This window comes from Melitaea cinxia, chromosome 6 (genome assembly GCF_905220565.1).
Source record: "Melitaea cinxia chromosome 6, ilMelCinx1.1, whole genome shotgun sequence".
NCBI lineage: Eukaryota > Metazoa > Arthropoda > Insecta > Lepidoptera > Nymphalidae > Melitaea > Melitaea cinxia.
This window is the reverse complement of record NC_059399.1, coordinates 15,368,020-15,379,979: the sequence shown is the minus strand read 5'-3', so window position 1 is coordinate 15,379,979 and position 11,960 is coordinate 15,368,020. Positions and strand designations below refer to the sequence as shown.

General features: G+C 31.1%; 1 protein-coding gene across 1 annotated transcript in view; it reads right to left on the bottom strand.

Moving 5' to 3' along the window:
* Positions 1-1,614: 1,614 nt before the first annotated feature.
* LOC123654775 (ionotropic receptor 40a) overlaps positions 1,615-11,960 on the bottom strand; it is a 35,937-nt gene continuing 25,591 nt past the window's right edge. The window contains exons 10-15 of the mRNA XM_045590659.1: positions 10,360-10,592; positions 9,536-9,695; positions 9,112-9,208; positions 7,004-7,157; positions 3,702-3,795; positions 1,615-1,832 (exon numbers count right to left, since the gene is read on the bottom strand). Coding sequence (XP_045446615.1) covers positions 1,615-1,832; positions 3,702-3,795; positions 7,004-7,157; positions 9,112-9,208; positions 9,536-9,695; positions 10,360-10,592 — 956 coding nt within the window. The remainder of the gene's footprint in view (positions 1,833-3,701; positions 3,796-7,003; positions 7,158-9,111; positions 9,209-9,535; positions 9,696-10,359; positions 10,593-11,960) is intronic.

Genomic DNA, 11,960 nt, shown 5'->3' with positions numbered 1-11,960 from the left:
TTTTTATATAAATTATTTACTTTTTATTTTATTATGATTTGGCGTTAAAAAATACATACAACCCTAAATTAGTTTAGCGGTAAGACAACATTTGCCGAGTCAGCTAGTTATTATATACAACATTAAATAAAGGATTTTTTTACAGTGTAACTTTTATTATTAAAACTTAGCATTGAACATTTACAACAGCGAAGGCCGTTGTAAGTTCATTGCCGCCCATCAGTGATACCTGTATAAAAATAATGCTTTGGAATTCCTAAAAGGTTCCGATACTCGAGATAATTTATTCAAGAAACGTAGTAAACATTACGTTACTATAAAATTTCCGAACCCAAAGTACACACAGCAGTATTTTAAACATTCGTAATTCATTATTCCCAGAGCAGTTTCAGTTGTAGGTGTTCATAAATTAGATAATACATTACAAAATGCTAATAATAGCTTGTAATTAGTCCCGGGATCCTCAGATAATATTAATTATGAAATGTTAAATATTTACTAGAATAAATATTGGTAAGTGCTATAAAATGACTTTACATAATTGTCTTTGCTCACAAACGAAAAAAAACAGACTTCAATTATATCGACAAGTAATAGGCGTTACGACAAGTAAAATGCTCAAAAAGTGGGTATCACATCTTGATCAAATTTAAAGACTACAGTACAAATATGAGCTTTCGGTTAAAACAAGAAAAAGATTTAGACATAACTCGAAAAGTACTTGTCAGATCTCAAGTCAATTTAAATGGGACCCCACGACTTTCACACCTTTGGATTAAAAAAACATTGATATCGACCTACCCAGTCAAAGGTTCTGAGGTAACATACATAAATAAAAAAAGCAATCAAAATCAAATTGAGAACTTCCTCCTTTTTCGGAAGTCGGTTAAAAATAACTAAACAGAGTAAGGAAACCAACCCGTCGTATACTTAGAACTATATATTTTTGTGTTAGTGGAATACGTCTTAAATAAAGGAGGTTCATAGCAATGACTTTCCTTTTTCGCCCTTAGAAAAACGCAATTGATTTTGTAACGGTTTATTTGTATATACTTACAATTTATTTATATTTATATACTTTTGACTCACATCAATTTTTTAATAAAAGACTTAAGTCTTAACCTTTGGATATTCGAGTCTAATATTTTTTTTTACTCTTGAGTGAATCCAAATGTGAACTTAGTGAAAAATGACATGAACAAATCAATGTTCAAATATTATTTAAATCAAAATAACAAAACAAAGGTACTTACTGCGCCTACTGTACATAGAAATAACAGTTGTATGTACGTTAGATCGAAAGTGTTCTTTTGATCGGAATAAATATTATAAAAAATGATAATATACCATACCAACCATGATAAGGATATTGTTATGTAGCTGATTAAATTAGTTATAAGTAAAAGCACAAATGATTTAAATTTAACTGAATTATTATAAAAACAAATATCCAATATGAAGAAACTTATAACATACATTATTTCTCGTCTGACTAAAGTGCATTTATTAATAGTAAGTGCATCTATATGACACATTATCTTGACACAAAGTTTATAGTAAGTAGTTATCTCCTATGACAAATATTGATACTAAGAAATTTCAATATTGCCTATTTTAAGTGTGAACTAACTCATTAACATCAATTTGTTCCTTAGCATCGTGTCTCAAAGCCCTATCCATAATTATGTACATATTTCTAAATATCCTTTCAAAGTTTTCTTTCACACGAATCCGAGGAGACTTCGGATTCACTGGTGCATCCTGAATTAGCTTTATTGCGTCTCGATTCATCTTCTTACGATGTAATTGTATTTCTGCTATAAGAACTACAGCTGGGAAGAAACAATATAATTATTAAAAATACTCATAAATAGGCGTTGATTAAATGCTCTTTGAGTGAAAATATAAAATAATCTATTGCTAGTCATAATGATAACATAATTATGAAACTTGACTTAAAAAGTAAATGTCTCACTGCTGAATGAAGATCTCTTATTCTATTGGAAATAAGAATTAAAACGTAAACTTCCATGTCAATCCAAGGTGGACTTGTAGATTTTACCTGTCTACTCTACTCTACTTTACTAGAACTCTTAAAATAGTAACTCTCAATCTATATATTTTCTTATATTGTGCAGCATGGAAATAGTTTAGAATTATTAACAATGCTAATGCGTTAAAAAATGTTATTACAGTAGACTCTCGTTAATTCAAACCTGCGATAATTCGAAACCTCTATAATTCAAAGTCAATACGAGTTTCCTACAAATTCTCTTGATATTTCGAAATAAATCAATACATTTTTAAACACTTGGTAATTCTAATAAAAAACCATTGCCGCGGAACAAAACGACGCGTTAATTCGTACTCATCGGCGTCAAACACTCGACAATTCAAAGTTGCAGAGAGAAAGAAACAGAAAGCTTGTAAGAAGGTACATTTCGAGACAAGTTCAAACTTGTACATACATGTATCATCGTGAATGAGTCTTTTTTTATTATGATTAGTTTGACACACACTTCCGCACAAATTGGTTTGTTTAGTTATGTTTCATTTACTGTTACTCTTTCGTTGTATACAGATTAAAAGTTTGTGTTAGTTATGAGTCCTAATAAATGCTTGACGATTGCTGAAAAGAAGAAGTAAATCGAAAAAGTAGTGGGAGGTGAGAAGAAAGATGACTTTTGTCATTGTTAAAGAATAGCAGTCAATAAATTTGTACTTATGTAATAATTGATCGACACTTAATAATTCGAAGTTTTATTTATTTCCTCACAAAAATTTCGAACCATTTGATATTTCGAACACTCGATAATTCGTAATATTTTTCTATTCCCCCTGAGTTTCGAATTAACGAGAGTCGACTGTATTAAGATTTAAACCGTACGAAAGAACACATTTCATTTCTATCTGTTCTAAGTGGACATCTTGCCTTCAATCCCTAAGCCAAAAGCCAAGAAATTATATCCAAAAGCATATTATTTAACTAATATTGAGAAGTTGATACGAAACGATTTTTATTATAATCTTTTGGGACTTAGGAGAATGAAAATTATTAAAAAGTTCATGACTTTTTATGGTTTCCGTAATATTGCTAATGAAAATCCCACTGGGCACCCAGATTGTTTGAATTTCGAATCTTAATTTGAGTGAAATATATCTATTATAACATTAATTAAAAAAAAAATATTAGAAAATATTTTCATGGGAATGTGTTTTATTCATACCTTTATATAAGGTTTAATTTCGTTTTTATGAGAATTCTAATAAGTCTTGAACGATGCCATTAGTTGAAAAATTCTATTCCTAAAGATATTCGATAAAATGTCGAACATCAGGGTCCATAATAATCAAGTTAATGAGTGTAATTCTATTTATATCCAAGGTTTAATGATCGCTGAATTTCTCGAAAAAATATTTTATATTTTATTATTGGAGATATTTTTATTTTTTACACTGAAAAGTGCTTACAAGATTTTGTATATATGAGGAAAATCAAAAATTTATAAATAAATAAACGCCTCATACTCAACGGCCCCCACTAGGATTATCTCCTGTGTCGGGGTTCTGGAAACACACACAATACACAAGCACAAAACGCCCAGACCACGGCTAACATCTGTATGGCCAATACCAATGGATCGAACCCGCGATAACCAGCGAAATCAGTCAGTGCTGTGACCGCTACGGCAATTATTCACCTGCTAAGAAGTAACCAACGCTGAGCAGACAAAATGCTCCGCGCAACATTCTTAGGGATACGGGTTCCAAACCGATCCTGGATTCCGATTGCACCTGAAACAAATTAATAATTATTAAGTATAAAATGTAAAGACTTTTTTGTTATTAAATATAACTAGTGATCGTCCAGTAGTCGAAATTCAGCCATAATTAATTTTAATTTATTAGTTTAAACACTATTAAGGTCCTGTTGTCAAAGACTACTACTTCTATTTAAAAAAGAAAAGAGTACATATGCGTGCGTGTGTCAGATACATGGTAGTGTGTGTCATGTTTTTTTAATGCATAATAAAAAAAAACTATCATTCTGCACTCCTTCTCTATAAACTATAAGTGTGCGAAATTTCATACTCCTCCGTCTGCGCAATTTTCGTAAAAAGGGGGCAAAGTTTTTGCTTCACGTATAATATACGAGTATAGAAGAAGATATATGCTGACTTTATTTAAGCTAAACGATTTTAAATGTACTCGTTTACGTTTATTCGGTTCAAAAATGTATAATTTTTTGGTGAATCAGCTTAGCATATTAATGGATATAAAACGATATTTATTGTTTGAATTGTATCTCTTAGTAAAATTATCAGTCATATAAGTAGATGCAAGTTATATAATAAACTATACACTACAACTTAAAGAAAATAAGCTCGCTAGACAGGCAACTTTCAATTAATTGCATAATTGGTTTTCATTGGGAGATTATTTCGCTAATGTCACGTGATGCGGCGTAGACACGAAGAAGATTGATCGGAGCGGTTGAGATTACAACGTCAATTAAATTTTGAATAAGGAAAATTGAGAAATTTTAATAAACTTAAAACAACAATGATGTTTAATTTATAATGATATTGTGAAGCTGGAAAGTTTATTTGAAATTTGGAATGCTTATTACAAAACCCGCAGGACCGATTCAAAACTTTCTTCTTGCATTAGAAAGACTCTTAATTGATGAAAGACTGAGCGTTTCCATAAAAGGATTACATTTAATGGTATTTTTAGGTATAATGTATTGTTGGTAGTCGTTGGATTCAGACGGCACAGATCGGACGGAGTGGTGAACATTAGGGAAGGCCTACGTCCAATAGTGGACTTCTCAGGGCTGATGTATGGATAATATATTAGTTTAGGGTGCCCTAGTGGATATAATAACAAGTTTAAAATCGTGTTTGCTGAATATTCATATTAAAGCTCTCGTTGAAATTCCATTCAACTCAGCGCTTCAGGTAAATATTTTGAGGGAACCTGAATTACTTAGTAGGTAATAAGGCCTTTGTCTATTATATGCATTTACTAGATCTTAATCTTCTCGGATCTTAATCGGTCACCAACCCGCCTGCCCAGCGTGGTGACTATGGGCAACACCGTGTGTGTCATTCACGTCATTTTTGCGCAAACTTGTGGAGGCCTATGTCCAGTAGTGGACTGAAATGATGACTAGATCTTAATATGGTAAATATAAATGCATCACAATGACATCACACATTTAAATTTTAGTAATTGTTCGCGTTTTGATGTTGGTATTTTTAGCAAACCTAGCTATATAAGGAAGTGGAGTAACAAAATAAAAATACTTGAGACTTCTAAATTTAAAATTAATATTATTTATTAATTTCGATTTTATGAAATTAAATTTTCTATATATTTTTTAAACAAACAATGATAAATAGAGGATATTGAGCGAAACTACTCCGAAGTATTCGCTTTGACAATATTGTCTCTTTATATAGACATTATTCATACAACTTAATATACTAGCTAAAGTTGTAATTAAACAAATCGGCCCGAATATAAACATCAACAACACTTAATGTCTCAAAGAAGAGGGAGTTTATGAAGGACGTCGTGACGAAAACTTTATTTGGAAATGTCAGTTAACTTTGACGTTTAATTGAATGATTTGATGGCGTAATTATAATTGACTATTGGAAAATAATAAATGCTTTATTTTAAAGTAGCTGACCCAGCAAACGTTGTTTCGCCATATTATTAATCACCTTGTAACTTAGGGGTATAACAAATAAATGTTTGCCTATTCTCAGAATGACAAGATATGCACACAAAATTTCATAAAAATCGGTTCATCCGTTTCGGAGGAGTATGGTAACTAACATTGTGACACATTGTGACACAAGGATTTTAAATATAAGAACTAGCTAGTCGAGATCTGGTTATATAAAGAAAAGTAAGAATAGAAAATAGATCTTTACTTAAGGGAAAATGTATGTGTGTCAGCTGCGACGCACGACTGGAGTTTACTCCTTCAGATCAAGTGTCTAAATAGGGACAAAAAGGCTTACTGGTCTAAGAAAAAGATTAATACCATATCAAATAATAAATAAACGAATCAAATAACGCCATCTATCGGTCGATGATAGATGGCACACAAAAACGTAACGAGGTCATTCGTTCAGTAGATTTTTACTCCTTATAATTTTTTCATACCGGGTTCTTACATAAAAATCGATTCCTAAGGAGTAAACTCTAATAAACTCCAATAAATGTGTATATCGTCGGCTTATTGCAAGAACTCATTAACTGCAAAAAATCACTAAATACGTTTTTATCTATAGTGGACTTCTTTTGGCACATTCTACAAAAGGCAAAAACTCACTAATTTCTATCTAGTCAATTTTTAGGCGTTACGGCTTTACCATTAAATCCATAACTGCAACTTTGGAAATCAGGCATTTACAAAAAAATCACTAAGCTGTACAAGTTATTTTTATTAAATAGATAATTATTAAAATAACAAGATATATTATAATACAGAACTCATTTTTACCATGTAATTAACTTTATCGAAACAAGTGTCGCATAAATAGCTTAGAATTAGGTTCGATAAAGTTCATTAGTTGCATTTAATTACTTTCTGTTATAAATAATTGATAACAAGTGATTAGATTTTCGTTATTTTATTGCAATTTAAGAAATAATTAATTCACATACCGAACAGACTTACAGTAGTCAGAAGTCATTAACTTTTATTTTGAGTTTTTAAAAAATAAATAACTTTGTAGGATTAGGTATTTTTACTTGTTTTTATTAAAATACATATTAGGCTACTCGAAAACATTAAATTTTTAGTCACCTTAATTATCTTTAGGATAATATGGGCCAATCAACATAACCACTAATTAAATCGAACTAAAATACCGTTTATCTCAGAATAATGAATTTGTCACATAATGACTTCTTGCAATAAGCCGACGATATAATGTAAATAATGTAATAAACTGTAATATAAATAGTAAAGAAATAAATTAACCTGAGGCGTTTGTATGTTGTCCATGGAATCACTGCTCTCTTTGGCGTTGTCGCTTTCGGTGACCGGTTCAGACCTGCGGGAATGTTCTGGAAGGTTCTTATATTCATCGGTCGTCATCTTTGCTAGTATACCGGCTTCGAATAGAGTCATTATTCTAAAAAAGGTCATAATAATACTTTTTAAATAATGATGATCCATTGACATTAATAGTCTTGTCAACAAGTTCTAAAACGTGTTAAAATAAATAAATAAATAAATAGATAAATAAAAATAGTGTTAGTATAGAGAACGTGTAAAAATAGAGATAAAATGCAAAAAATACGAGCCTCGTACCACTCATTCGGTGCGGAATGACGTTTAAAAAAATGAGTTGGAAGATTTTCTAGTACGCAAAAATTGCAAAAGTTATTAAGAAATTAAACTGCAAAAAAGGGATTTGGTTTTTTGTTAATAGTTCTGAAATTATTAACATTTAAGGAATTTTAAAAAGTTCCCTATAAAGGAAAAAAAATCCTGAAAATAGGGCTCCGCCGCCGTCAAAGTGTGTACGTCCCAAAAATATTTTTTTTTTAGTATTAAAATTGATTGAAAACATTTAAAAACTTATGGTCCATTCTAAGCACATGAATAAATAAATTCCCACTGGAAAAAAGTTTTAAAATCCATTTTTCAAACAAATAGGGCTATTGTTAATTAAAAAATTTTTTTCTGACCTGTTTTCATTGCAGATTAAAAAAAAAAACATTTAAATAATTGTTCTATAAATTTTTGGCTTTTTGAATATAAATATACGATTTTTAAAACCTTTAGTAACGTGATCTGATCCTATTGAGTGTAGATTGTTATAAATAAAATCATAATAAAAAAATTAAATTATTAAAAAAGAAAACTTATTATAAACAACGTCTCGTATAATTTGTCGATGTAATTGAACTCGGTTTCTTCGTTTCACAAACACAATGTTCTTTGCCACCTTTGCGATACCGCAATATTATTTTGCTTTATTTGTCTAGTTTCTATTCCTCAGCGTTATATCTCGTTCATCTCGGCTTTAAGTTTTAATGGACAACATATTTACTTTTACGTCTTAAAATTTGTTTTTTACCTTTCTTAATAATTATACGTGAAAAGACTGTTCCATACTGAAGTTGTCATACATATTCTTTAGTATTATTTCTTTTTAATTTTTTGTAATTGTGATATCTAATTCCTAGGGATCTAAGACTCACGTTAGAAGTATTCTATAGTTTTTAATGGGGTTTAAGCTAGTTCAATAAAGGTTTACCGAGGAAGACGCCAATAGAAAAAATATATCAGTTACCTTTAAAATGAATCAAATCTTCCTCTCTTAACGGTCACTACACTACATATATATATTCTCACTTAACGGTCTCTACCAGTTGTGTGAGGCATTTGAACTAATTGATATTCATTTAATTTGCATTCGAACACATTTTCGTTCAAAATTATTTATTTATTGTATATTCTTACATTATAATAAGTGCCTGGGTGACCGAGCTTAGCTCGGTATTTTTTAGTAAATCGTGTTTTTTGAAAATTATATTTAAATACGAATTACACATTGATAAAATATGAATAATATTTTTCGATTTTACCGACATAAGAATAAAAAATATGAACTGTTCATTTGAATAAAAAATCATGAGTGCAATTAAAAAAAAAGGAAAAAATAATCGATCTGGAGACACGGGATTTGAAACGTAGTCTTTTCGGTCGATCCCGACCGGCCGATTTCCCACCTGAGCTATGACAACTATATTGAAAATTGTGAAATTCACCTTCGCATTCTAATAATATTGTAGCCATTTTTTTAATGCCTAAAAACAGGGATAAAACGGACATTTTCTAAAAATGAACCTTAGCTATATCGATTTATCGCCCTCGAAATCCTCTGCATACTAAATTTCATGAAAATCGTTGGAGCCGTTTCCGAGATTCAGATTCTATATCAGATTAATATATATATGTACAAGAACTACTCGTTTAATAGTATTAGATTTTCCGATGACGTGACGGTTGCAATGCAATTAAGTTTTTAAATTAATATAGTAGAATATGATTGAAACACTATTAAGATTTTAACTTACACTTTGTTGAAGGATTCCAAATAAGGACAGCCGATTTGAAGAGCAATAGCTGAATATCTTGTGTACAATTTTTCACTTAAATGGAAATTGTAAGAACCTGTAATAAAAGATACATTTTTTATTAAAATTTGAATATGATATTTAATTACAAACAAAATAATGAAATATTAAAAGTTTTAAAATATTTAATCATAAATATTTATGGCTTTAGTATCAAATGAATATTATGTAATATTATAGTGTATTACAATTCCTTACGGTATGAAAAAAATAAATAAATTCATCTCTTTTACATCATAGCCTTTTTATTGTTATTTTTAATAACACATTAATATTTCGTATACAAATATATGTATATTGTATAATTTAAATTAAATATACTTTTTAAATTAAAATAAAGTAAATTTAACTGAGTTATACTTACCAAATCTCTCCGTATCGTAGAACAAAGTTTCTCTACCACCCAGTATAGCAACGCGCCGTTTCGTTAGCACTAAGCGGACCCCTACCTCGATACTTTTGACACGCTGTGTGCGTTGACGTCGCATAAGCTTAGCGAGCCGACCATATACTCCTGTCCCATTCTGGCAAATGATATTGCGGGATGTAAAACACAAGTCAATGTATAATTAAATTTTTTTCTATCATAAAAAAATATGTTAACACTTAAAAATATTATTTTTAAAATTTGGCATGGCTTTATAACTAAAGAAAAAAAAAAACAAAAGCAATTTGTTTCATAATCTGTAAAGAAAACTAAATTATAGATAACAGCAGTAGAAGCATATGAGATGTCAATGCACCTATTTTTTATAATCATCACCCTTAAATATTTATTGAAAACAATAATTGCAATTTATATATATATATTGTGTTGTGTGCAGGTGTGTGTGTTGCAGGCATCCATATTCAGCTCCGACGCACGACTGGAGTTCACGCCTTCAGATCGACTGTCTAAATAGGCACAAAAAGTCTTACTAGTCTAAAAAAGATTAATACCATATATATATACGAAAGATTAATATATATTATAAAATGGTAAATAAGCCTTCTGTCAGATGGCGTCATTTGAAAACGTCCCCTATTGAGAACCCTATTGAGTTCCGATAGATGGCGTTACGAGAAACGTAACGAGGTCATTCGTTCAGTAGATTTTATTCCTACTATTCTTTTCATACCCTAGGCCTTATATGAAAATCGATTCTTAAGGAGTCAACTCCAAAAAACTCCAAACATTTTATGACTTACTTGTAAAATAGTCAACGAGGAACTGTGCCCTTCCACTACTAGTTCGTATCCCTTATCCCTCATAGCTTCTTCTAGAGCTTGTAAAGTACCGATGGGCTGTTCTTTCGCAGGCCTCGCTAAAAGACTAGTCAGGTTAGCGGAATACATGTCTCCAATAACGTAGGTCGCGCCCAGAGATATGAGGATGGACACCAAACGCACTTTGTGTCTTTTAGACGGTTCTTTGGTAGATGCTGTGAATTTTAAATTATTTATTTAATACTTATTGCGCGTTTCGAAATACCATTATAGAAAATAACAATATAAACATAATGCTAAATCGGTATGTGTTACCAATAGTGATTTCTTGACGAATACTGACTATAATTTTTTATTTTTACTGATTACATGACACAATTAGGCATACGGTACAAATAGTTTAAAAACTAAATCTATTAAGTACAACACAATAAAGTCTGAAACTTAATGGTACAAGCGAAACACTTTTTACATAATTTGTATATAAAGCACATACAATTTACATAAACTGTGTATAAAATAGGTAGGACATATTTGACATACACAGTACTGTGTGGCTACGGTACTAAAGAATATAGCCACCCCCTCTCTTCCCGTGGGTGTCGTAAGAGGCGACTAAGGGATAACACAGTTCCACTACCACCTTGGAACTTAAAAAGCCGACCGGTGGCGGGATAACCATCCAACTGCTGGCTTTGAAATATACAGGCCGTAGACGGGCAGCAGCGTCTTCGGTGCAACAAAGCCATCCCTGCGGTCACCAACCCGCCTGCCCAGCGTGGTGACTATGGGCAAAGCACATGAGTTCACGTTATTTTTGGCGTAAACTTGTGGAGGCCTATGTCCAGCAGTGGACTGTATAGGCTGTAATGATGAGGACATATTTTGATTAGCCCGTTGGGTCAGTTTGTAGTGACCCTGCTTTCTGCTCCGAGGGTTGTGAGTTCGATTTTCACCCCGAGTCTGGGTGTAGTATATGTATATATTTATTTCTCTATGTATTATTTATATATATGTTTATCAGAAAAAAAATAGCTATACCAGTCGGCTGTTACCTATAACAGAAGCATTATTTATACAATACAAAACAATACAATATAAATATACTTTATTAATATACCAGAAATAATACATGTATAAAATATGCAAGAAAAAATAACAAAAAAGAAATGTACAAAAGGCGGTCTTATCGCTAAAGAGCGTTCTCTTCCAGACAATCTTTAGAAAAAGGACATGAATAAGAATAAGAATAAAGCGGCATAGAATTATTATTTATTTATTTATTTTAATATATCGTATACAAATAATTATTTAATTACATAATATAATAATATTTAAATATAATACAAATTATAATTATAGTGAAGTAGATAAATATTGCTTTAATTTACTCATAAAAGTTATATGTGAATTTTAACATCATCATCATCATCATTACAGCCTATACAGTCCACTGCTGGACATAGGCCTCCACAAGTTTACGCCAAAAATAACGTGAACTTATGTGTTTTGCCCATAGTCACCACGCTGGGCAGGCGGGTTGGTGACCGCAGTACTGGCTTTGTCGTACCGAAGACGCTGCT